Below are 27,203 nucleotides of genomic sequence, written 5' to 3'. Positions count from 1 at the left end.
TCGAGAAAAATACGCTGCAGGATAGTTGTAAATACTATATTTGTTATATTCAGAAGTCTTTGTGATGAAAATAATCACTATTCTTGTATTTAAAGTAGTCCTAAACCATGTGGATAAGTGATAATAGTTCTCTTTTTGGCAAAAAAAAAAGGTTTTTACAAATCCATTGTTGTGCATAATATCCTGAAATTTTCTAACAAAATTACTGAGACCGTTTTAACTAAATGGTTCCATGCTGCTGTTAAATTAATGTGAAGTTTTTATCTTGATCATTTTTGTATCTCATCTCAACATCCATTTAGTTTGAAATGAAAAATTAATAAAACTCCCACATTAGAAACTTCACATTTTAAGTTCTAGAACATCAGAATATCTACAGTTGTCCTGTAAGCTGAAAACTTTTTTTTTTTTTTGCACAGTGGCCAGTGCTTTCTTTTGGTTTTTAATAGCTCTGTTTCTTCAACGAGTTATGGAAGTTTAACTACTGTGAAACATTTCAGGTGTTAATAGGCAGATTCTGAGGGCTGCATGTCCCTGGTATTTTTAGTGCTTTGCCCACTTTTAAAAAAGTATTTCTTTTCCATGCTTGTTTATCTGCTTCATTCGTTATCTTTCTTTCACAGTTTTTAATATCTCAGCATTTTTGTCTAATTTATCATTTTCATATTTTTAAAGGTCCCCAGGTGCATCCAATTTTTCAACTTTACCAAAGATCTCTCCATCTCTATCAAATAATTATAACAACATGAACAACAGAAAGTAAGCAATATACCTTAAAACATTATTTAATGAATTGCCCCAGTGTAATATAAACAAAGTTCAATGTATTATAACTCCTCTCTTAAGGATTTTGAATTGCTTTGCAGTATTTGGCTTGTGAATTGTTACTGGTTACTATTTCATAGCATAGGTAATGCTGACACCAAGAAATGAAACAACATTAGAAATGTTTGTAACTCTTACTCTTGAGCAGGGAAGACACTAAAAAGAATTTTGGCTACTGTAAGTAAAGGTATAGATTTCATTTAGAGTTTATAATTCAGAAAATACATTGTTGCTGTTATTATCCTGCCTGAATTTAAATGGACAACGAGAAAGGTATAAAGTATTTATCCTTATGATCAGGTTTTCCCTTGTTTATTGCTCCTAAGGTATTAGAGCAGCCTATGTACCATTACTCTTAGATTTCAAATCATGACAGCTGAATTGTGTTAGCTGTAATGTAGCCAGCAGCTTAACTTCTCTTTCTTAGTGCTAGAAGTTTGAGAGATCAGACTGTGTGCTTGACTTTTGCAGTGAACAAATGTTTAGTAAGAGATTTCTCACTTTTACATGATTTTCCCTTTATATTCCAAATTAGAAGGTTTTTAAAATAAATAATGTGATAAAACTCTAAAGGAAGAGCTTTCCTAATGCATTGGCCAACTTTTTGTGTACTTTTGTCATTGTTGTTATGTACACAGCTGTAAAAAGTTGGTGAATATAGAAAAACGTGGAATTATTTCACTTTAACAGATAATGGAGCATCTTTGAAATGCTTGAAACCAGAGAGTACTCATCTTAAATGCAAGCTGGGGGAAGTTGAAGAACCTTACTCTTACAATTCATTAAAATTCTTAGTATTTTTCTAAACGTGGATTTTTGCGATCACATTTGAAGATGTTAAATATTAAAAAGGTGACATGAACATTAAATATACAATATCTTCCAGTTAAATACTGCACTTATCAGAAGTGATTTTTCCTAAGGGGTGAAGTGTCACTTGTGCTTCTACCAATTGTGAGTAGCCCCAACTCTCACTGTTGAAAGTTGAAATCTGTGTAATTAACTGCAGTCTGTTGTACTCTGTGTGTGAATGTGTAGTAAATAGGAAGAGTTTTGTATATGTGATTGTGCAAAAAGTTGCTTGATCAGAGCTGAGCCTCCAGCTGAGAACTAATTTCTTCTTCTCCCAGTGTTTAGGCAAAAGGCAGTGCTATTGCCAAGTGTGACACTTAACAGTGCCTTTTTTTTAGGGAGCTGTGATTTTAAATCAAACCATCAAGGCTTTCTTATTTTCTTCTTTTTTTTATGTTAGCTTCTTGCTGGTGATATAGTTATTTTTAGGAGGCACTTACGAAACTTGTTACCAGATATTGCAACTCTTAAAGATAGTTTGTTCACATGATTTACCTGATTTTAATTTTATTTCTTGGTTTATTTTGGAGCCAAAATGTGAGCTTTTAGAACTTGAGAAAAAAATTTGGGGGTTGTAGGTGTGTGTGTTTGTTGTTATTTTGCAATTATAATTTTCAACAGAACTACATTTTTAGAAGGAAGTCATATAAGTTTCAGATTTGGTAAGGAATTTGTCCTTTTGAGTGATTTAACTATAACTTAAGCATTTGTAAATCAGTTAATAGGTACATGTACTCTGTAGTACTATGAAACACCAGTAATTTTTCTCTTCTGTATCAAAACACAGCACATCTGGATGTTATGTGAGACAGATATTCAGTGCAGAAGTATATGGTTTTCCTTACAATGCAGTAATCCAATTATGATGACTTAAAAATATTTTATAAATCACAAATTAATAATTTAATACAAGATGTAATACAGATCAATCTTTAGCAGTACTTATCTCAGTCTATGTTCAGTGATGAAGTCATATCCATTATATACTTTGTACTTTAAAATACATACTTTTGCATTAAGAATTTTTGGCTTCAAATAGTAAATTGAAAGATACATTTCTGTATTTAGTTCTATTATATAATTGTGAGTTCAGAATGTTCCACTCTTCTTGCAAATATTTCCTTATCTAAGAAGGTACTTCTTTTTCATTAATTAATACTATCTTTGTTACTTTCTTAGTTAACTACTTAATGTCAACTTTGTCTTGAATTTATTTCCATGCTTGATGCTTCTGCCTTATTTATATTATATTGCACATTGTCCTTAGTACATTAGCAAAATTATAAATTTGTAGCTTTCTAGGACCTGTTGGCATCCCCATATGGGCATGAGATGCTGTGACTCTAAAGGAGATACCAGCATTTGGTTTGAAGATAGTTTTAGCTGACAAATACGATTTATAAGGCAGAAAAAATCAAACAGGTTGTGTGTATTAATGGTCATAAATAGTAGTCATTGCAAGCCTGCTTTTGCAATTACTAGAGCTCACCTACAGAGTACAAGTTATGTTAAAAGTCTGAAATTTTCTTTTTTTTTTTTTGTATGGTACACATTTCTGTAATGTTTTTCTAATCCAGGAGGTGTCCTATGTAAGAGTAAGCCTCAGTTTGGTAGATACTTAATTTTGTGTTAAGGTAGTTACACATTAGATATCAGAAATAGCTTGTGCAAATTTTATCCAGTCTGAAGCCTTCATTTATGTAAATGTGAGTTTGCTTTTGATGGAATGGAGGATTCCAAATAATTGATCATTAATGTTCTTTTGCCTTTACTGGTGATCTTACTGAAAGAATAACACAGGAGGATTGGCATAATATGTGTTGATGGATTCAGAAGAGCAGGGAGCAGTTTCTTCATGTTGTACCTGACACATAACCAAATATTATGACAAAGGCAATTTAAATAGGTAATGTTTTGCTTTCCAGACAATGATAATGAGCAAAAAATAAAGATAGTAATCTTTATGTAGTGACATGGGCCTCTCCTGCTGCTTCAGGTATCTCTAAAATCTGATGAAACCTGATAATAGGTTTCTTAAAGGGGCTGGTCACAAAAATACATTGGCAGTGCATTAAAATGGTTGAAATATTACAGAGCTCAGTAAATCTTCTCAACTTCTAATTTTCTGTACCCATTATTGCAACTCAAATTCCTTTATATATGTACCTGTTGGTACATGGCATTTCTCTGTCAAATTAGGTTTTTTCCAAATCTAGTGATGCTTTTCCAGTCTTCCCTGTTCAACATCCATGCTTGGCAGAGCTGTAACTGTACAGTGAGTGCTCTGGGTTCGTCATCACTGTTTGAAAGCTGCTTTAATGTCTAAAGGCACATACAGAAGGTACAAACAAGTCATTTCAGATCTAGCACATGCAATTCAAAATTTGTAGATCTACAGATAGTAAAATCTCATTTGGAAACCTCCTTTACCATTTTTGCCTTTTCAAGAGCTCCGTTCTTGGGTCTGAAGATGGTTTCATGTTTTCAGATCTTGCCTTACTTTTGTGAAGCTTTTTTTTCTAAGAACTATTATTGTTTTCTTTCTGTTACTGCTCTTACTTGACTAGCTTACCCTAATACTAGCCCTCTGCTTTTCCCTGCATGGTTCCTTCATTTCCCAGGAAAGTTTTGCAGGAAAAGCAGCTGGAGCCTTGGGGACACACAGTTATCACAAGTTACTTTTTCTAGGATATTTCTGTTTGAATTAAATTAATGTAGACTTACCTTACGTCTTTATTTGCTTTCCATTGTTAGCTACTTATTATTGACTGTTAATAATAATTTCTTTTTCATCCAGCTTAAAAGCATAAAAAGCAAAGCAACAATGTAATTTATATAAAAATAATTTTTCCACAACAAAACAGTTTGCAAATTGATGGAGCTGTAGAGACACATCTCCTAGTATCCTGCAAACAGTAGGCAGTGTTTTGTAGGATATGTTTTGATAAAATATCATAGAACCATTAAATAAAAATATATTAATAGACCTGACTCACAGGATGAGTGGTAACCTTAATCTCTAAACCTCTCAAATATATTTCTGTGGGCCAGTGTAGGAGATAAAAGAGCTCCGAAATGTCTTTCCCTTTTGAGAAGTAAACTGACAGTTTGTCCCTTAGAGTAAATGCACACTGCATCTATCTGTACTGCAATTACCTTGAACTAAATTATCGTCATGGTACTCAGTTAATTTGAGAAAATCTTTCACATGAGTAAGCTACAGCCAGTTGCATTTCCTTAGCTTTCTAGTGTCCCTCCAAAGCTGTCAATTATGTGAAGGAGGGAGAGCTGCAGAGAAGGAAATAAAAGTGAAAATCCCTAGAAGAATTACATTCAATTTGTTCATTACCCCTACATCTAAATTTCAAAGAGGTTTCTTTTTTGTTAAGCATATGAAAAGTGTTATCTGGAAGTCAGGTCAGGACAGCAGTAGGAAGGAAGCAAGGCTGAAAGTGTAGAAGCTTGTGTACCCTGTGCATGTGCATTGCTGTTACTGCTGTGCACTGCTGGATTGGTTGTATTGTGAGGGTTGCATTAGCACCAGTGGCAAGCTTGTGGTTTTGATTCCTGGGGGAGCTAAGGCTTACCAGCCTAAGGGAATTGGAGTTCACTGCAGTAACTGGGCTGCAACGGGGAGACTGAAGGTATTTTTTCCTGGGTATCTCTCATACGTGGGTGAGCACTAACTTCATAGGGTTTTTTCCATCAACAATGACCAGTGAAAACAATACCTCTTAGCTAGTTGGGGGGCAAGCCAGAGAGCAGAGAAAATGCATATCTATAGAAAAGGGAAGGACTAATGGGAAAGTCAGCTATTAAAAAGAAATAACCAGATGTAAAAGTGTGATAACAGCAGCTTTATGGACAGTGGAGCTATAAACTACACAAATTTCTAAAACCATTGAAAGAGGGAGAGATTTTCATCCCCGTCTGTTTGAAATTTTTGAAAACTTAATTGAAAAACAATAGTTATTTATGAAAAGTGAGTAATTGTGCACTGAGGAAATGGGTGGAATTCAGTAAAAGGGCATGTTAGTGTTCAGGAGTAATGGCTGGAGTGTAACCTTTGGGCACTTGCATCCCCAGACTTTTGCAGTTACAAATCTCAGTTTTTTATTAGGATTGATTCTTTGCACTACATATTTTTCCTTCTTTCTTGGCATCTGACTTTCAAATTTTTGTTCATGTTCTAATATGAATGATGCTTAATAGCTGCAGAAATACTCCTGAACTTTAGCCAAAGCTGCTGTCACACAGTTTTCATTATGATTAGCGCCTGAAATGGTTAAAGTGGTTGTGGTTGCTTGGTTTTTTCTAACATATTGCAGAACATTCCCTTACAAGATTTCTTTGCCCTTCTAGTGTTCTCAGATATTCTCACTTTACCGTTCTGAGGGTTGGTTTATATTTGATATTTTTGTATTTCATCTGGAAACAAATTGTTTTAAATATCATCATTTTACCTATTTCAGTCGTCTGCAGTTCCTTCGATCTGCAAACAAATGCAGCATAGATTTATATTGAAGTTGTTGCAAGGCATTTTGCGCATTCCTTTACCTCTCAAGGCTTTTCTGCATTTGCATGCTGGATTGTGCTGTCCTAGCAGGGAAGCTATAAATAGACTGTCTGATGCAGTGAGGCAGCTATGCCACAGTGGCCTTGGAAATCTCAGCTTTCACCTGTAACTCTGCATTCCCATTCCCACCGACCTCACTCTTGCAGTAGCAGGATGCAAAAGGAACGTAAATGATTGATTGCTGCTGGTGGTGTCTAAAGTCTGAGTGTTTTAAATATGATAGAACAATGAAGAATAGAGTAAGCTGTGAAGCTGCTCCTATAAAAAATGGGTAGGGATGTAATAATTGCAGTTACTGCAGTATGTTTGATTTTGGTTGTTGGTGACATTTAAATTAACATTAATGTTATTACATTAAAGTTAAGTGTTTTAAATCTTTACTTGTTCGCAGAAGTTAGTTTAACATTTTTAATAATTTAGGTCTATAAAGTACTTGTATGGTTTAAAGTACTGCAGAGTACATGTTTACATTGTGAAAGATGTCTTGTTTTCTTGCAGTGTGAAAAATTCAAACTATTGTCTCCCATCATATACTGCTTATAAGAATTATGATTATTCAGAGCCAGGAAGACACAATGAGCAGCCAGGCCTGTGTGGCCTCAGTAACTTGGGGAATACATGTTTCATGAATTCAGCAATTCAGGTATGTACTTTAAAATAAAATCAGCTAGTGTTATTACTTGAAAATAGTATCTTGTTTCATTTTGTCATTTTCAAAACTGATACTAAGAGATCTGATAAGTAGCAGGATAAGATTAAAAGTGAAGAAATAATACATCTTTATTGGTATACTTTAAAAGTTGATTTACATAGCTGCATTCATAATGGTCAATGTCAGAAAGAGGTTTGACCAGTGTTGAACTCCTGAAGCTGGATTCTTTGCTTTTTGTAGCAATTGCCATTCATATTATATGTTACAAAAACTGCCTTTTCCTTTTGAAATGCACTTGAGTACCAATTGCAGTACTGAAAAAAGTGTCAAAAAGTAGATGACTGATAGATTACTGGGCCTTTATTTCTGACTCATTATGTACTTTTAGCACAGGTTAACATACAGGAACCTTGGTAAACATTTTCCTTTGACCTTTCCTCTCAGAATAGCTATTTCATGGATGAGATACCTTACAGGAATGTGTTAGCTTGTTCTTTGCTATGAATGCAAGAGGAGTTCTGGTATATCTGATATTCCTCTACCAAGATGAAGAAACCTTAGTGTTCTAATTTTAAATGGAAGCTGCAGTTGCTGAATAATTAACAGTCAGAACTAGGAGTTTTGTTTATTATGTTTAGTTCTCGAGTTTGCCTTTTGTTGTTGGAGCAGTCTTCTGTCACAAAACTGTTATGTGTATTTAAGTTCTTGTTCACATATTTTCTGCTGAGTATGAAAATATTAGATCTTAACCAAGCATGCTGCATAGTTATCCTCCTTTCCTCCTTGGTCATTACAAGAGTTCTTGGCTTATGTTTATGATTTCTTTGGATAAAATTAAAGAAAACCCAAACGTTGCAGTCGTTTTTTAGCCTGTTGGAGTAAAAAAAGGAATTTCGGGTACATTTGTATGAAGTTGTTGAAATTTGTTCAAAAGAAAAACCACACAGTTCCAGAGTGTCATAGTGTATGTAGATACTTCTGTCCCTTCTTTGTGATGACAATCAGTTAATCATTTGGCCTTAGTTTTCTGTAGCTTCCTGTTAGGTAGCTGCAGAGAGCCAAAAGCTCTCCCCTTAGTTTTGTCTTCTTCGGATTGAACTAATGCGTACAGCTCTGCCCTTTCCTTGTATATTGTTGTTCAATCCCGTGACCACATTGGTGTCCTTTCTCTGCTCTTTCTTACACTGGGGAGCCCTAAACAGGACAGTGCTCCTGCAGCACTCTCACAAGTTCCAAATATGGGGAAAGTTTTGCTCCCCTTTGCCTCTGACTGCAGGTGCTAATACAGCCCAGTTTGCAGCTGGATACCTTTCCCATGGGGATGAACAGCAGGATCACATTTCCACAGAAAAGGATTGCTGGGTCATATAATGCAAAATTGCTTTCTAGCCTGTCAGCCCTCACCTGTTAGTGGTATTTAGGGTAATTCCATGCTTGTTCCATCCTTACTTATATAAGGCATCCATAAAACTAAACTTGTTTGTAAAAATATTTTCATAAGGATACTTGAAGAGCAGTTGAACAGTGCAGAAATTAAATATTTTTTAGCATGCTATGTGAAAGATGGGTAAACTGAAAGGGGGAAGGACACACATTTTGCAGTGTCCATTCTAACTAAAAATGCTGCACATTACCTCTCATGATTACTGAATTGCATCATTGTGCTGTTGGAAAGAAAAGCGTGTGGTTTTCTCTAGTGCATCTACCAGAATAATGTTTTAGGTTTGAATTCAAAGAATATTCTTGCTAAGGTGTTTTTATGATTCTACCTTGTTCATCAAGCTATACTGATTAAATAAGGACAATTTTATTTACTCATTCAAACTTTAATTGAGCTGGTATATGTGATTTGCATGTATGTAATTCAAAAGTAACCTTTAAGTTAGAATCTGAAGCATGGATTTTTGCCTTTAGGAGTCCTGTGCAGCATAACAGATTTGTTACACATCACATCATTATCCCATTGTGTTAAACAGATTTCATTCTGAGGTCTGCATTAGAAATTAAATCAGCTTTGACTTCATTGCTTTTCAGCTACATCTAGAGAATTAAGTTTTCAAATAATTCTGAGAAACTGTAGTGTGAATTAATAAACACAGGTTTGCTGATTACCAAAACGGTGCTCTAGGTAAGAAAATGAGGTGTTGATTGAGCAGTGTAGCTTTTAGTTTGGCATGGTACCTTTAATATGTCCTTGAAGATGTGTTTTTTCAAATGCATTATTTAGTGGCTTTCTTAGCAAGGAAGTGTATCTTTCAGTTCATCCTACTGTATGTCTCAGTAAAAGTACCATTCAGAGTTTAATGTCATCTAAGAAATCCATGGAAGTGCATTTTAGTGAAAGTGTATGTTCTTCACTGAGGTGTCACAGGCTGCAGTCTTCCTCTTGCCACCACTTTCATCTTTTCTCAGTTACACAGAAAGCATGCATTTCACTTTGCTAATTTGCTATTAATTTTGTGGTTTATCAAAGTAACATTGGATTATTATGCCCATAGCTGGAGCACTCTGAATATGTTTTGATCTGTCTTAGTCTTGGAAGCAACAAAAAAGATTGGCTCAAATAATACGTGTATGGCAAAACCGGGAATTCTGCTTGGGAATTTTGGCTGCTCTAGGCATTTACCTGGGTGATGGTGTACACCCTCAGCAAGATGAGAGATCACACAAATCTGCAATGAAGATTTGCTGTATCATATGGCTGTGCTGCCATTCAGAAGGACTTCAGTGGGCTGGAACCTCATGAAGTTCAGTCACAGGCAATGCAGAGCCCTGTGCCTGGGGAGAACAGCCCAGGAGCCAGTACACACTGCAGCAGCGGGTCAGCGACTGGACGGAAGGCAGCTTGGCAGAGAAGCACCCAGGATCCACCCAAGCCAGCAGGGTGTTCCTGTGGCCAGGGCAGACAACAGCATCCTGGGCTGCACAAAGAGGAGTATTGCCCGGAGGCTGAAAGAGGTGATCCTTTCCTTCCACTCAGCACTGGAGAGACACCCTCCAAGTTCCGAGTTCACTTCTGGGCTCCCCAGAGAGTTTAGGGAGCAAGTCTGCTGAGAGACCACACAGGTGACCAAGGATTGCAGCATCTGACCTGTGTGGAGAGACAGAGAGCTGGGGCTGTTCAGCATGGAGAAGACTCCAGAGTGATTTTACCATTTTTTGGAAGTACCTGGTGGAGAAAAGTAAAGAAAACTAAGCCAAACTCTCCTCAGTGGTGCCCACTGAAAGAAAAAGAGGCAATGGGCACAAACTGAAGCATATGCAATTCCTAAATATAGGAAACTTTGTTCTAAAATGGGATTTATCAAAAAGTAGAAAATGGTTCTCAGGGAAACTGTGAAGCCTCCATTCTTAAAGGTGCTTAAAACCTAACTGAAGTCCCAGGCAACCTGCTCTAGGTGACATGTCTTTGAGCAAGTGGGTTGGACCAGAGAATCTGCAGAGATACCTTCTAATCTTCACTATTCTGTGATTCTCTGGTCTGCTCTGGTCACCTACTTTATCTTACCTATCCTCCTAAGGTGTATTCCTTCACAATTGTGCTAACACAGGACTGGTTTTCAGGATAAATGTGTTTTCTTTAAACACAATAGTTTAATGTAGAGTACTAGACTCTGAAATGGTTTTGATTCCATTAATGCACCAAAAGCTTTGCTTCGATCCCTTCCATTCCATTCATGCTGGGTGTGATCAGTGTAGCTTCCTTCAACCAAAGCAGGGTTTGGTTGATCCAGTTTCCAGCTGATTGCCACTTGTCTCAGATCTCTGTGCTTTCCAGGGAACATTGAGGCCCTTGAGTGTTCACATAGGAGCCATTTCTGCTTCAAAAACCGCTGCATTTATCACACAGCTTCTCTTTGATCTTGTCTCATGTACAGTGAAGGAAGTTTGCATCAGAGCTGTTATCAATGTTCCTGGACAAAGAGGGACAGTTCCTTCACACAGCTTCATCTCCTGAGTCTGACAAATTTGTGTGAAGGTTCTTGCCCTGTAAACACACTAGGTAGAAATGTGAAAATCCTGGCAATGTCTTAAATTTTGTTGCAAGTTCTTTAGTAGTTCTTCAGTCTATAGGTTAGGCTTGACCCTTTATCCCTCTAAGTGATTATTGTGGGGACCTTTGCCCTTCCAAGTAGGGGTTTTCAGTGTTAAGAAGCTCAGGACAACTGGAGGACAGATGATGAAGAGATAGGTAAGATCCTCTGTGAGATAACAGACAGCTGCAAGCTGAATTACAGTAAGGCCAAGAAGGTTAAAATATCATTGTCTGTCTTCCAAGTGCTGTTCTCTTACCACTGTTCCTTAATTTAAAAAAAGCAATATTTTGGTATTCTTATTTTAGTTGTATTGGAATCTTTGTATATTTTTTTCAGATTGTTTTGAAGGGAGTATTCCATGTATTTTTTTTTATTTCAATGTAAACACCTAAGGCTTGATTTTTTTCCAATTAGGCCTAAATGTCTGCTTTTGCAAATCTATTTTTGCATAAATAAAACAGGAAAGACAAAATATGTGTTGATTTTATGAAATAGATATTATTATGACTACTTGAACCCATATTATAAAAAATATTTGGCAAGCAGATGCTTCATTCGCATTCACTTAGGTACATAGCTATATTCTAAGCTGAAAATAAATTAGAAAAAATGAGTCTCATTAAGCATTGCTGTGCTGCCACCTGTGGATGTTTCCCAAGCATTACTTTCCTCTTTTGGTGGGATATTATAGATTAGAGCTCTGTGGAAATGTTTGGGGTTTTTTATTTTTCTTTTACGATGAAAATGTGAGAGTTACAGAATTTTCATTTTGTGATAAAAAAATATGAGAACGGAAAAAAAAAATATTTTCACTAAAAAGATTCATTTTTTTCCAAGATTTTTATTTTGATGTGTTTTTTCCATTTGTGTGATTATATACACCTGACTTCTGAACAAGCTTTGAAATGGATATTTCAGAAGTTTTTTTTCTTCAGAAAGCTGAATAATATTCCCTCTGAAGTTACTTATGGCTGTGAGTTTATCTACATAAAAGATAGCATATTTCACCAATACCTGAAATCCCTAAGTTTGTATAGTTCTGTTTCAGTTGCCATAGGCATGTTGAGTTTGGATTAAGGAGCATATTAATTAAGTGCTTTTTGCCATGTTTGATAGCATAGAGACAAAAGTAGGATAGACACAAGTAGGTGTTAAGTAAATCACTTTTTCTCCTGTGCCTTGGATCTTCTTTTCAGTCTGGCAGCTCTTAGTCTTTTGTTAGAAAGATGAAACATGAAACTTTAGTGTCATTTGCATAAAATTCTTGGTAAGTAGCACCTGAAGCTGAAGAACCAGGACACTTAGAGGACTGTTCAATTTTCAGTATGTCCATTAATGATTCTACTGTCTCCTCATTTCCCCAGTTCACTGACATGATAGGTAGTGATGTTTTCTTTGTTTTGGAAGTTTATTTTTACCATTATTTTTGTGCAATATTCCATATGGGATGTGGAGAAATTTCCTTGTTCCCTTAGGATTATAGAATGATTTGTGGAACTTCAGGAGGTTTCTGGTGCAACCTCCTGCTCAAAGGAAGGTTGGCTCTGAGGTCAGAGCAGGTTGCCCAGGGCTTTATCCAGTTGGATCTTGAAAACCTCCCAAGAAGGTAGAGCCTCTTAGTTCCACTACTTGACTGTTCTCAGAGTGAAAACTTTTTTCCTTACATTCTTAACCTCTCATATTTCAACTGATGCCCATTGTTTCTTTTCTTCCTAGTATGTGCCACTGTGAAGAGCCTGGTTCCATCTTCCCCTTAACTTCCATAGAGATACTGGAGGGCTGCTCTTGGGCCTCCCTCAAACATTCTCTTCTGCAGCCTGGACAAGCCCTGATGCTTCAGTCTTTTCTCACAGGGCAAGTGCTTCTAGGCCACTCACAGTCTTGGTGGCCCTCTTCGTTCTTTTTTTTTCCTTTTCTATCAGTTAGGTCTGTGCGAACTCTTACATCAGAATTATTCCATACTTAAACTACAGAGGTTTAGAAGACTTGACTATTTTTATTATTATATTTCTCCCTTCTATGAAGGTTTCATAGGACAGGTAGACTTGGAATCATTATCATGGGCTGCTATTGTACACAGTATTCCAGTGAGGCTACAGCATTGAAATGTGTGTGTGTATATATATATGCATGTGTACATAACACTAAAAATAATGATTTCTGTCTCATTTTCCTGTGCATCTTAATAACTTTTTCCAGGTTATTAATAAGTAATATGGAAGTATGATTGCAATGTTAACCTTTGTCATGCTGAAGATTAACCTTTTCTCCTGTGGTTTGTCTCTTGGAGTTTCTGCCTTCTGTTCTATACTTCCCATGATCTTTTCAAATGATCAGTTCAGGTTCAGAGAGCTTTACAGAAATTTTGTTAGTTAAAGAAAACTTGTAGAGACAGTAGTACCTGAAATAAAGTGACATTCTGTTACCTCTTTAGTTCACAGACAGTTTTCTATAGTTTTACTGTATTTGTTTGCCTATTTTGGCTGCTATTATTCCTCACATTTTGGTCTACTTTTAGTTTACTTATTGTCTGTGTTTTGAAACAAACAGAAAACCCCAAATCACTAGGTTGAACAGGACACATAAATCTGGTAACTTAACTATCCAGTAGATTGTCTTGGTTTTAATAGACACTTTCCATAAAGCTTCCTTGATAACCTACAACATATGACATGTGAAAATAAGAATGTGGGATTCCCTTCAAATTGGCTTCTGGATGTTTTTTTTTCTTCTGACTTTAATAATGATCTTAAATAATTCTCCATCGATGGCCTTTTAAAAGAGGAAACGTGTTTGTAATAATTTAGCTTTGTCACTTATTGAAAAGATCAATGCATATATGGCCAACTTTATTAGCTCCTCTAGAAGCTACTCTTCTAAAAATTTTGGTATCTGGTATTTTAGAAAAATATATCAGCTCTGTACCTCAGAACTTGCTGTGTTGAGATAGACATTTGTGCATTCCAGTACTACCATTAGTGTCATCTTATGCTGTAATGTGAATATTGTTAAAGGAAAAAAAAGAAGTTATCTGTAGTAATCTTCCTGATTTGTACTACAAATATTAATATTCTGAGAAAGTGACACAATCAGTTTATTAGGTGAAAACTAGGAACTGGTGAATTATTTTTTAATGGACTCTACATTGTCAAGACATTGTATAATGCTTGACTAACACAAAAACCTGTAGAAAAATATACTATTTTTTCATTATTTAGTTCCTTGTGTTTGACATTCCGCACACTAAACTGAACAGTTGAACTGCTTTCATTTCCTAAACCACCCCAAAAATAATCCAGAAGACAGCACATCAGCGAGGTAGGGGGAGCTGGGATCACCACTACTGGAAGTAAAAACTCTTTGCCATATAGCAAGAGAAAAATGAGATTGCTTCAACCCCGAGTGTCCAAAAGTGTCTGTAATACCAGGAATTTTTTTTTGCAGTGTTGACAGATCCTGAAAGCTTTAGGTGAGGAGGAAGAGAAAGGAAGGAGTTTGATATAGGCATGAAACTCATCTCTCTACAGCATGTGACTGGTTTTGCTTTGTAATATTACACAGGTATGATAGGCAGACATAGGAATTTTTTGGTTTTGCCCTACTCAATAAAGTTGCAATTCTTCCAGGCTAATTCTTATATCTTATGCAAATAGCATATGTGGAGCTCTTCCCCTTGTTTACAGAGAGGCATACGAGACTGGTGAAATACTTGACCTTTCCTCAAATCTTTTAATAAAGGAAAGAATGCAGAAAAGCTTACAATATTTAATGAAAAAGCTCTTAAGAATATATGCTAAGGCATGGCATGGGGATTATTCCTGAGTGATGGAAATGTTTGTTTAAAGGAGAATGAAGAGAAACACACAAAAATCGAAAGTGAAATTGTAAATCATACTGCAGTGATTACATCCTGCTGTCTCCAAAGGCTGAGAGAAGAGACAAACTGGTATAGTTTGTCTGTAAATCTTAACCAAGGTCCTTGCTTTCCTTGGACTAATTTCAGCTCTAAACTGCATCACAAGATTTAAAAGAACATAGCAAGGGCTACAGCACTGATTCAAAGTCTAGTTGTTCTAGCACAGATTGCTGTCCGCAACAGCATCGATAACCTCATATTAACAAAGAGAAGGAAAAGGTCAAGCATCCTCACCTTCCCTCGCCTGCCAAAATAAAAGTAATCTTTTTTCAGATATTGCTCTGAATATGTTATAATTTGAAGTAATAAGCCCTGTTGCCTCTCTCTTCCGATTGTGTGCACTCTCCACTTTGTGCGTCTACTACAAGCTCCAGCAACAAGTTTCATAAAGCCATTTGTGTCTCAAGAAACCTTGTTTTGTTTGTTTTAAATCTTGATACAAATTATGTTGTCATGCTGTGGGTTGTTTGGACTATTCTGTTTTATAAATTTTGAGGTAAAGCTCTTGATAGATATTATTTTTGTGTAACTTGTAATGACAACTGTAGCCAGTGTTGGATTAAAGCCATTATTTGTTTCTGAAGAAGATTGTTTAGGGTTTTTACTCTTTTCCTTCCAGGCACTAGACATTACAATTCATGGCTGCATTAACAAAATTAAAACATTCTTTGTGTAGAACTGATTCAAATCACTGTTCTAAAAAGTCTGTATTGTTTTTTGCAGTGTCTGAGCAACACACCTCCTCTTACAGAGTACTTCCTCAATGATAAATACCAAGAAGAGCTGAATTTTGACAATCCTTTAGGAATGCGAGGTGAAATAGCAAAATCTTATGCTGAGCTTATCAAGCAAATGTGGTCAGGAAAATACAGCTATGTTACCCCAAGAGCATTTAAGGTCAGTAAGGAAATTACATGGAATGTACATGTCAGTTTTGGTTTTGTACTTTTATGCGTATAAAACTTAGAGAAATACACAAAAAAAAAAAAATTCAAATACTGTTTGTCAGTATGCAGTTCATTCATTGAACTGGTAAAACACTTGGGTGTTATTTTTCAGCAGGTATCACCTGTCCTTGTGCTTTGTTCTTTGAGAATTAGTTTTGACTTCCTGTCTCCATTGAAAAGCTTACCTTTTATAACTACAAGTTTTACCTTTTCAATATGCTGCAGTAGCATCTCAGAAGTATATACTCTTTCTGACAATTCAGGTATCAGGAGTGTTTTGCATTTATTTTTTTTTAGACACAAGTGGGACGATTTGCACCACAATTTTCTGGTTATCAGCAACAAGATTGTCAAGAGCTACTGGCTTTTCTCTTGGATGGTTTACATGAGGATTTGAACAGAATTAGGAAAAAGCCTTATATTCAATTAAAGGATGCAGATGGGAGACCAGACAAGGTAGGGATTTTGGAGCTGATCATCTTCAGTTTAGTCAAAGTTGTATGCTGTAAGATGCTTCTACATGATTATGCACTGGAAGGTTGGGAAACTGATTATGTGGGGCTTTTTCTGAAAATAGGACAGAGCTTTAAAATTGACATCTTGAGAAACTGTGTAAATTTCTATTTATTTTTAAGATAATGAGGGGACATGGGAGGATGGTAAGTTCTTTTTTAAGACTTCATTAAGATAATCGTTCTAGTTCAATTCAGTTCTGAGTTCAGTTGAAAAAACAATTCCTGTTCTGTTGTTCTTTTATTTTTATACCTGCAGGATACAGCATTCTGTCTCTTTCCAGTATTCTTACTTTAGGGAAACTCTTCTTTTGTTATGAGTATGAGTTAATTCAGATGGGATTTGTAGGTTTATCTGCTTTTTGTCTTCCCCCAAGCTACTTGAAAGTCACTCTCAGACTGTGTAATACCACTGACAGGATCTCTGTCCTAGGAAAAGCATACATCTTTTAACCTGCAAACCTGATGGTAGTAACATTCCTTACGGGTCCTTTGGAGTGACATTTCTGTGTTTAGGTGGTTACTGAAAATGTTCTGTCAAGGACTTTTACTAATAATTCTCACTATTCATTTCCTACTTCTTTGTCATAACCCAGATCATGCTTTGTTTACAGGTGGTTGCTGAAGAAGCCTGGGAAAACCACTTGAAGAGAAATGATTCCATCATTGTAGATATATTTCATGGCCTTTTTAAATCTACTCTAGTTTGTCCTGAATGTGCTAAAATATCTGTAACCTTTGATCCCTTTTGCTACTTGACACTTCCATTACCCATGAAAAAAGAACGCACTTTGGAAGTTTATTTAGTTAGAATGGATCCACTTGCAAAGCCTATGCAGGTAAGCAGCTTAGTTTACATACAAACACTTTGATTCATGAGGCATTAACAGTGAACCCAAGTTCCTTTACACAGTGCAAATTTATAAGCAAATCCAACAAGCTTCATTTTTCTGGTATGTGTTGTGAAGTCTCACTTAGGAAAGTGGGGAATACTATACCTACTTGAGGATGACTGTACATAGCTTGTATAGTTTCAAGAAAGAATTGGTAATTTCTTTATGGTTGTGTTAATAGGGCTTCTTAATCTTTAAAGTGTATGCTGACAATTTTTTGATAGCTGCTGTGATGAATTTTTATGTTTATAAAAATACCTATACTTAATCTGTAAGACTTAATTTCTTGGTTTTCTTAATCACAAAAGGCAAATATTTGTAATAAGTGGTGGAAAAAACCCTCATGACTAAATGTATTGGGTAGTCTCTCACCTCATAGTCAAAACATTTCAGATGAGATTTCTTTGTGAGGAGTATCCCTTTTGCCGTTTTTTAGGAAGGGGTTGATATTACACACCTTAGAATGTCATGAAAAAATGTACATAAGGTTATCATAACCAAGTCACGATTAAGTGGTTCTAGCTGTACCTTATACAGTAAGTGAGGATAAGTGAAAAAAATACAACCCAGGCAGTCATGTAGTCATTCAAAAAGGCTCTGACACCTGAAATCAGTACTATAAGAAGGAAGGTGGGAGAAGAGAGTGTTCTCAAAGGCAGCATGAATTGAGGAATTTGAAGGTGAAGGGAGATGTATTAACTGATGGGAGATGAGCCTGCTAAAAATTTAATTGTGAAAATAGGGGATGGTGCACAGTAGTTGCACAGGGGACAAAAAGTAGTTGAAAACTACTGAAGTAGTTGAGCATGACTCATGTGAGATGGTTGTGCTGGAATTAATAGTTTGGGAAGAGTACCAGTTTAGTAGAGTTTTTGTAAGTCTAAATTATTATAAAACTTAAGGATATAGCATGCAATGCTTAGCAATTAATTACAGAGTTAATAATAGCTTATTTCTAATTCATCCTATCTTTATTATGCAAATAACAGATAAGAGTTTTGTGTGGAGTTTTATTACAAACTTCAGGAGCACTGCATAAGGGAAGCCACAGAGATGTTTTCTTTGACTTTATTCAAGTTCTCTCTCTGCATGTGAAATGAGAATCTGTAGGCAGTGTATGTGTATTTGTTAAGTTGTGCATAGAATTACTATATTTTATGCAGCTTTTGAAATTTATGTTAGTTGATCTACATACTTTACACCTCATGTTAGTTGATCTGCATAGTTTAAACCTTAAGTTTCAAAACTATGAAAGAAATATGTGAAGCTTGCTGGACATGTGTTGTTTGGGCATCTGTATATTTGTTCTCTTAATAAATTTAAATTATATTTTCCTTTTTAGTACAAAGTAGTTGTTCCCAAAATTGGAAATATATTGGATCTTTGCACAGCATTGTCAGCTTTGTCTGGTGTTGCTGCAGATAAGGTAGGAGTGATCTCTTAAATAAAGCACAACAAATAGCATTTTAATGTGTATTAACCTGGTTTAACAATGTATACTCCATTTTCTTTTCAGATGATTGTTACTGATATATACAATCACAGGTTCCACAGGATATTTGCCATGGATGAAAATCTAAGTAGCATTATGGAGCGTGATGACATTTATGTGTAAGTGTAGATAACACACATCGTGTCTCTTTGCAGTTTGAGTTATTTGTAAAAGATTAAAACCTAGACACCAGATAAAGATCAAACTGGGAGGGGATATTTTTTTTCTTTTTCCCCTTTGTAGCTTTTTCCTTGACCATTTTAGTTTGTATTTCTGATTGTTTTTCTTCTAGATTTGAAATTGCTATCAATAGAACAGAAGATACGGAACAAGTCATAATTCCTGTTTGTTTAAGGGAAAAGTGCAGGCACACTAGCTACAGCCATAGTGGTTCTTTACTGTTTGGTCAACCTTTTCTCATAGCAGTGCCTAGAAACAATACTGAAGATAAACTGTATAACCTGCTGCTGCTAAGAATGTGGTAAGTTTATTGTTAAAAGAAAAATTAGTTTGTTAAGAATAATGCTAATAGTTGGAGTCAGTAGGCATGTACATTCATGTGCATTTCTAACATACTGATTAGATTTGAGTACTTGTATTTGCTTTCTTGTATTTGTATTTGAATATTAAATATAATATTTTAGCCACTAATGTGGGTTTTCGTTTTATTTTTTTGTTAGCATGACCTCATCCAAAAAGTATTTGAGAAGATAAATAGTTTGACAAATAGTAGAGAGTCAATCTGAATTGTTAAATAATTATCTTGTATGCTTAGCTGTTTGCAAGGTCTTGGTAAAGTGGAAATGTTTTCCAGTTATTATGCTATGGTTATACTTCCTGTTGCTACTGTTCAAGTTTATGCACTAATTTTTGTTGTACAAGTACATGGTAGACACTCTCTGAAACTAGACTAGAATTAGTGTCATTATATAGAAGAAATTAAAATCATATAACCTCTAATTTAAATTTATGCATCTTTCTCTGTTGATGTAACTTTCTCTGTAATATGGTTAATGAGCAATTTTAAAAACTGAATAGTGGACAAACAGAGAGTGAGACTAAGAATCAAGCTGTTTCAGACCAAGTAGCTGCCTAAAATACACAGTCACATGTGAGCAGGTTTTCCTATGTGCTTGTAACACTAGACACGTTTGGCAATAAAACTGATAATCTGAGTAAATCAGAAGGGAGTGCAGAAATACAGTACAGTAGCAAGGACTTGTGAAAACAGTTTAATTACCAGTTTGAACAATGAAAATTGTTTAACAGTCCATTGCTTCTAACTGTTGCTTTCATTTGTTACATTTAGCCGATATGTAAAAACATGTACTGAAAGCGAGGACACTGAAGGTTCCCTGCATTGCTGTAAGGACCATGGTATCAATGGTAATGGCCCAAATGGAATACATGAAGAAGGATCTCCAAGTAAGACTGGAATATCTACACTTGTTTAGTATTTGGTGTTGAATTTTTCATATGGAAGTTAACTCTCTAGTGTTTTTGAATTACTGTCATTCTGTCTCATTTCTTCCTCTTTATTCTTCCAATTGCTTAAGGTGAAATGGAAACAGATGAGCAAGATGATGAATCCAGCCAGGATCAGGAACTTCCCTCAGAGAATGAAAACAGCCAATCAGAAGACTCAGTTGGGGGTGACAATGACTCTGAAAATGGATTGTGTACTGAGGATACTTGCAAAGGTCAACCACTCACGGGACACAAAAAGCGATTGTTTACATTCCAGTTCAATAATTTAGGCAGTACTGACATAAACTACATCAAAGATGATACCAGGCATATTAGATTTGATGACAGGCAACCTAGGCTTGATGGTAAGTCACAGGAAACAGAGTGGGCAATATTTGGTTCTGAGACTCTCTTCTGACTGTCAAGTTTCATTTTCATTGTGTGCTGTTTGATATATTTTTCTTTTAAATAGTAAATTCTGTATAATTAACTAAATTTTTATTGCAGTTGGCTTTTTGAAATACATAATTTTTATATGCTTCAGTTTTTTGTGATTAATTCATTATACCATTGTTTAATTTATTTTGAAGTGTGTTTGCCCAAAGTTAATACAATTTCATGTAAAGCAGGAAATAATATTAAGAGAAAACAATTTTTTTTAATCTTAGAAAGATCTTTCCTTGCTTTGGATTGGGATCCTGAATTGAAGAAGAGATACTTTGATGATAGTGCAGCAGAGGTAGGCTGTTTATGTTGCTCCCTTTCCCAGCACAAATAACTAAACATAAAAAATGCAGTGTGTGACATACGAGATTGTAAGTCTTCGCAAGAAGCAGCAACTATATCCTTTTTTCATTTTATTCTTAGTAAATATGTTGTCATAAATAAACGTCATATATGCATCCATGTAATTAGCAAATCTGAGGCTTATGGAACTGGGAAGTAAATCTGAAGCTGTGGAAACTTTTTACTTGAATGGTTTCTGATCAGTTTTTCCATATGTAGGAGCTTTGTAGTTACTGTTTATAGTAAGACGACATCACTAAAATGAGTTTTGTTTCATTTGTTCTCTTAACTCAAGAAATACTTCTCTTTAGGATTTTGAAAAACATGAAAGTGTGGAATATAAGCCTCCCAAAAAGCCTTTTGTGAAATTAAAAGACTGCATTGAGCTGTTCACAACAAAGGAAAAACTAGGTGCTGAAGACCCATGGTAAGCACAAAAAATTAAAATTATGTACTGTGGTCTATTTCTCAAAATTAATCAAAACCACACCAGAACATAGAGATCAGTAGCTGATTTACTAATGGCATTTTGAATCTTGTTATTTCAAACATAGTTGAAAATTCTCAAAATGCCTTTTGTTGTGGTCCATTACTTAGCCAAAATTTTTACCATGTACCAAATTTTTACCAAAAGAAGGTTTTATTTGTGAGGAATGCATTTAATGCATTCACAGTTAGGAAGAAGGGTTGATACTTTAAGCGTTCTAGTCTGTGAACTTTGATGGACAGTGAATGAATAATATTGTGATGAATTCAATATAGTGGTTTAAACAAATACTCCTTTCTGAGATGAGAGAGGTTGGTGCATACTGTATTTTCTTTATGCAAATACATAACTTGCTTTGCATCAATACACTAAATAGGGATGTGTGTAAACAGCAGGTTTATGGGATGGGGGATGTCTGTAGTCAATAATCCCCTCAAATTCATGTTCTAGCCTTTAGGTTTTTGGCAGAGACTTTTATGCTATTCATGGTTCTTCCAAATTATAATTTGGAATCACATCTGAATATTCATAATTACAGTATGTTCCCATAAGATCCTTTTTTCCCAGGAATTTTCTAGCAGATAATCTTTCATCAACACCTTTAAGCTCAGAATTGAGTTTGAAAAAAGAGACTGCTAATTTTTCTTCTGTGGGTACCCACAAGTTTTGACGCTCTCCCAACACTGTCACCAGAGTTTCTGCTATATTTGTGCAGGGCAGGGAGCTAACTTAGAAAATCTCTTTTTTTGGGGCGGGGGGTTGCTAGATTATACAAAACTGGATAGATTGTTTGAGATACCATATAACTCAGGTGTGGTATGTCAGCACTTCCATTTTGGCAGCACATTTTAAGCAGAGTATTTTAACTACTAAATACAACAGCAGAAGTCAAGCAGCTGCTACTAGATGCATCTCACTGGAGGTCATTAATCACATTTTTCTTTATTTGTTAGGTTATCACAAGTCTAATATACAAGAGTTCACCATCCTTAGTCCAGCACTCTTTGTATTCTACATATTCTAAGCCAACTGGGAAAACAGATAAACAGAGTTTCAATTCCAGCCTGCCCTTACAGTTCTCCTAATTTTTTGTCATTATCTGATGTTGCTATTTAAAGACATTTGTGCAGTCTTTTCATTAGGGTTTATCTCTTTTCTTTTTTTTCCCCCTAGATTTTTCCTTGTTAGATGCTAAAGTCTAGAATATGCCTAGACTACTTCAAAGAAGAGTTTCTTCCTTTCATTCTTACCTATCTTCCTCCCTGAGCATTAGTTGCCAAACGGTTCAAGTATGCATTGCAGGGAAAAGAAATTTCTAAGTCACAGCTTGTTTAATGCTTGCCTACTAAGAAGGGAAATTTCTAGTAATGAGTTTTTCCAGGTTCCAGGAATCACTGTAATGATCTGGTTTTAGATGGCAGATGGGATAGGGTGGTGGATGGATGAATTTGGAAACTGAAACTTGAAAGAATCACAGTTTCTTGTTGTTGTTGGCTTTTTTTTTTTTAATGGTTAGTTTCTGAACACTTTATCTCTTTTTCATAAAATACAAGAATGCTGTGTTTTTAACTAAAGATACAGGGATCTGATCAGGGTTGTAGGAGATGAGAATCCAATATTGGGGGATGCTGCTTCTGTGTTAATGATGTTGAGCTTCACTGGGATCACACTTGCACATTGTCAGCTGGAAGGGATATATATCTATGGAATTAGTAACAGAACATGAAGAGTGTATGGTTTTTGCTCATGTAGGTCCTCCCATGAATGTGACTTTCTCTTTGGTAATGTGTTTTAACGTTCATATGGACTACAGTTACTTAAAATTTATGATTTTTCCTTTTAGGTATTGTCCAAACTGTAAAGAACATCAGCAAGCTACTAAGAAGTTAGACTTGTGGTCACTGCCCCCCGTACTGGTAGTTCATCTGAAGCGCTTTTCCTACAGCAGATACATGAGGGACAAGTTGGATACATTGGTTGATTTTCCAATAAAGTAAGAAATTCAAGTATTTTGATGCTAGAAATATAAAATCGTGACTAGGGCATGTGTTGAATACAACAATTATATAAAATGGGTTTGTTCTCAGTTTCCGTGAGAGGATCCAGTAAACTAATGACAAAATGCTTCTGGATTAAGAGTGTAAACTTGGCAAAATAATTATAATGTAAAAGAATGAAAGATTGCTTATTCCTGTTCCATTTCTCACAGAGTGAAAGAGATGCACTGGCAGAGTAGTCTGGTGTATTTTTCTAGGACATATGAAATAAAGGGCTCTGAGACCACCAAACTGTGGTTAAAAATGCTGTTAACATGACTGAATTTTGATTGGGTTTTGTTGCTTGTTTTACTTTATTTTGGTTTGTTTTGTTTTTTAACAGTGACTTGGACATGTCAGAGTTCCTTATTAATCCCAATGCAGGGCCTTGCCGCTACAACTTGATTGCTGTTTCCAACCACTATGGAGGAATGGGAGGAGGGCACTGTAAGTTGATTTCAAGTGTCATCATTCATGATGTCAGCTTTTATTTCTATGTTGATTTTGAAGTACTGATCACTTTGAATCAATGGTGCTTTTTAATGGTTGAGGGACAATTTTTTTTTCCTTTACCTTGAAATGCTTTCACAAGTATTTCAATACAAAAATCTGTATGCAATGAGCTCTTTCAAGGGTAATTGTAGGTTCTTTTATGCTTCTAGCTATGCATATTGTGAAAAGAGAAAACATAAGAGCTGCTGTACTCTTACATTTGATTTTGTCTTGCTTGTCTGTACTTCTATTCATTGTGCTTCTCCTTGAAAGCAGAGAGAAAAAATTACTGAGGGATTGTATTTTGACTGTCCTTTTCATTGTCTTTAGAAGGGAAATGTTAGTGATTGAACTCTCTTTGCTAAAAATAAAGTGTTAAAGAAGTTTAATAGTGATAATGAGGTTTAGTTAGTTAAATATTGTTAGACAGTAACACATTATAATAACCAATTGTATTACATCTATGAATATACAAAGTCCTGAGACATTTTACTTTCTTGTCCTAGATACTGCTTTTGCAAAAAATAAGGATGATGGAAAATGGTACTACTTTGATGACAGTAGTGTGTCCACTGCAAGTGAGGACCAGATAGTGGCAAGTATCTTTTATGTTTCCAAATTTGAGACTGTTGATGTTTTTGTGTCAGGGCTGGAAAAATGAAGAGTAAACCATGAAACCTGTGTTAAATTTGTAGGCAGTAGTTTGTGTTCTCTCAAAGGACAGTACAAACCAAAAATGCTTTGCTACAACATGCAAAAATAACTAACATAAACAGTCTGCATTTCTTTGTAATTTTACCTTGTATACTTGGAAGCAAAGAAAAAGAGTTAGTAGCCTGGATTGTAAATGTTTTGTTTGATGCCTCATGACCATAATGTACTGCCCTCTTTTACAGTCCAAAGCTGCGTATGTGCTCTTCTACCAGAGACAGGACACAATCAGTGGAACTGGCTTTTTCCCACTTGACCGGGAAACTAAACAAGGTGCTTCAGCTGCCACAGGCATCCCACTAGAAAGTGATGAAGACAGCAATGAAAATGATAATGATATAGAAAATGAAAATTGTATGCACACTAACTGATGGGAAGAACTAGAAGCCATAAAAGAGACTCTCTTACTGGGGATACGGATTGAAAGAGTGAAAATGCCCACCAAATTAAGAATAAAAATCTGAGATGGGGAGTTTCAGATAATAGAATGTAAATCTTTATTACATTTTAACATGTGCAGTACTTGAAGTGAAACAATAAAAACTTAAACAGAAATTGTCTCTAATGCATTTACGGTCTCATATTCACAAGGTATATATAGGAAATCACAAATAAACCCCTTTTAAGTTTTCTGCTGCTGTTCTGATGGATTATGTTTTTTTTTGTTTTGGATGTGAATTAATAACTAAAATATTAAATCTGTGGACTTCTGACATTTACTTTCCTAGTACTGCAAGAATACTACTGCCAAGTCTAGTTTCTGGATGAATATATACATGTTCCTTAGGCTGCCAACAAAGTACAAGTAAAAATGTCATAAATACCTAAAGTAGTTTTCTTGAAACAACAAGTTTTTGTTTCTCCCTATTCTTTTTTTTTTTTAATTTGGTCAGAATAGAAGAAATAGCTTGAAAAAGGTGTTTTAACCTTTTGTGACATAGTGGAACATCCAGAATATTATGTTTATCTTCTGCTGTGGAACAGGTTCTAGATTTCATGCTGCATTAACAGAAAGGGTTTTCAAGTAAATGTAAGTATCCGTTGTTGCTTGTTGGAATCTACTCTGCAGACATAATTCCTGTTATCTTGCTTCTAAGACATGCATAATTTTTTATCTGATAACAGTCCAAAATTTAAATTGTGCTATAAGTTCTCTCTCCCCAGTTTTGTAGTTTGACAGCTTGCAAACTACTCTGTATTAAGGTCAGAGTTAATAGTATTCTGTATCCATAGTAATGACTCTGTATCAGGCTTAGTTGAGAATTTTTTCAATATGACCTGCCTTTAAATTGTTAATTGACAAAATCACTTTAAAGGTAGGGCTGTTAATTTTCTTTGTGTGTTCCGGATGGAATTCACCATAGCCTTACAGTGTATCTGAAAAGGTAACTCATAAGAGAATTGGCATTTGCATGTTCAAGTCAGAACCTGTACAGTATATAAGGCATACAAACTCCAAGTTGAATTTCAGTTAACTGTGTTCAGGGGTCCAGGATGCCAAAATAAGTGTGACTGTTTGAAATATTTTTTGATTTGCTGCTTTCCCTTTGATCTAGTTGGAAGAATGTATTGTTGATTTGCATACAATACTGCCTTTGAGAGGGGCTCTTAAATGTGGGGGCACATGTCACATATCTACTACCTGGAGAATTGCTTTGTGTCCCACTGTTTAAAATTTAAAAAAGAAAAAAGCAAAAAGTATGATGTTCTTCACTTGAACTAATCAAATACAATAGGTTATAAATTGTGTATTGTAAATAAAAGTTCACTCTGTGAGTGCACATTTTGGTAAATTATTTATTTATGTTAGCATTAAAAAGTTTAAAAAATTGCATTTGACCAGGATATAAATGAGATATGTTGGACATGGCTTTGCTTTATACCTTGATATTAAACTGGTGTTTCATCCTGGTATTTTAAAGCTGCTTTGAGGTTTTTTTTTTTAAATGTAAACTAACCTCCTGCATGACAGAGGTTAAAATTTTGTCTGCACTTGAGTTCACTTGGGTTTACATTTGAAATGCGCATGTTTATTTATACAGATTTCAATAAAGCTATTCAAGGCCTTATTTAGTGTTCCATTTTGTTACAAATTCTCTTCCCACGGTGTTTGTGTCATGGGTAGTCTTTGTCTGAGACTTATATTCTCAGTCACAAACTGGTAATGACCAACATAGAACAAGATTATTAGTACTTCAAGTAGATAGTATACATAAAAAGGTTTCTCTCTTGTCATTGGCCCTCAAACATTTATAAGACTGTAAAAACAATAATGTCACAATGTTGTTTGTTTGTGAAATTAATACTGGAACAATAATCAAATGCAAATATACTAATTGTGAGATGGCTGGGAAATAAGAGAATATATTTAAGATTAGACAAACCTCTGGGGTTGGTGGGGGGGAAATGATACAAGCTTTTGGAAGCAATTCTAGAGAAGTGATCAGCTCTTTGAATAACACATACAAAGAGCCCCCCTATATTCATGCTCCCATTTGTCCATATCATGTGAGCCTAAAACT

General features: G+C 35.4%; 1 protein-coding gene across 4 annotated transcripts in view; it reads left to right on the top strand.

Annotated features, from left to right (window-relative positions):
* The window catches only part of USP15 (ubiquitin specific peptidase 15), a 60,210-nt gene extending 33,460 nt beyond the window's left edge, over window positions 1-26,750 (top strand). For 2 of the 4 annotated variants that reach the window (XM_063155154.1, XM_063155156.1), the window contains 16 exons: window positions 676-759; window positions 6,752-6,896; window positions 15,582-15,755; window positions 16,103-16,261; window positions 16,932-17,156; window positions 18,553-18,636; window positions 18,727-18,821; window positions 18,995-19,183; window positions 20,012-20,127; window positions 20,259-20,534; window positions 20,838-20,908; window positions 21,267-21,382; window positions 23,286-23,435; window positions 23,822-23,925; window positions 24,477-24,565; window positions 24,867-26,750. In XM_063155154.1, coding sequence (XP_063011224.1) covers window positions 676-759; window positions 6,752-6,896; window positions 15,582-15,755; window positions 16,103-16,261; window positions 16,932-17,156; window positions 18,553-18,636; window positions 18,727-18,821; window positions 18,995-19,183; window positions 20,012-20,127; window positions 20,259-20,534; window positions 20,838-20,908; window positions 21,267-21,382; window positions 23,286-23,435; window positions 23,822-23,925; window positions 24,477-24,565; window positions 24,867-25,052 — 2,263 coding nt within the window. In that variant the 3' untranslated portion in view covers window positions 25,053-26,750. Of the gene's footprint in view, window positions 1-675; window positions 760-6,751; window positions 6,897-15,581; window positions 15,756-16,102; window positions 16,262-16,931; window positions 17,157-18,552; window positions 18,637-18,726; window positions 18,822-18,994; window positions 19,184-20,011; window positions 20,128-20,258; window positions 20,535-20,837; window positions 20,909-21,250; window positions 21,383-23,285; window positions 23,436-23,821; window positions 23,926-24,476; window positions 24,566-24,866 lie in introns of those variants that run through there. The other 2 variants (XM_063155155.1, XR_010027602.1) reach the window with 2 other exon arrangements.
* The last annotated feature ends 453 nt before the right edge of the window (window positions 26,751-27,203 follow it).

The sequence above is a fragment of the Melospiza melodia genome, chromosome 4, assembly GCF_035770615.1.
Source record: "Melospiza melodia melodia isolate bMelMel2 chromosome 4, bMelMel2.pri, whole genome shotgun sequence".
Classification (NCBI taxonomy): domain Eukaryota; kingdom Metazoa; phylum Chordata; class Aves; order Passeriformes; family Passerellidae; genus Melospiza; species Melospiza melodia.
This window is presented reverse-complemented; position numbering and strand designations above follow the sequence as displayed.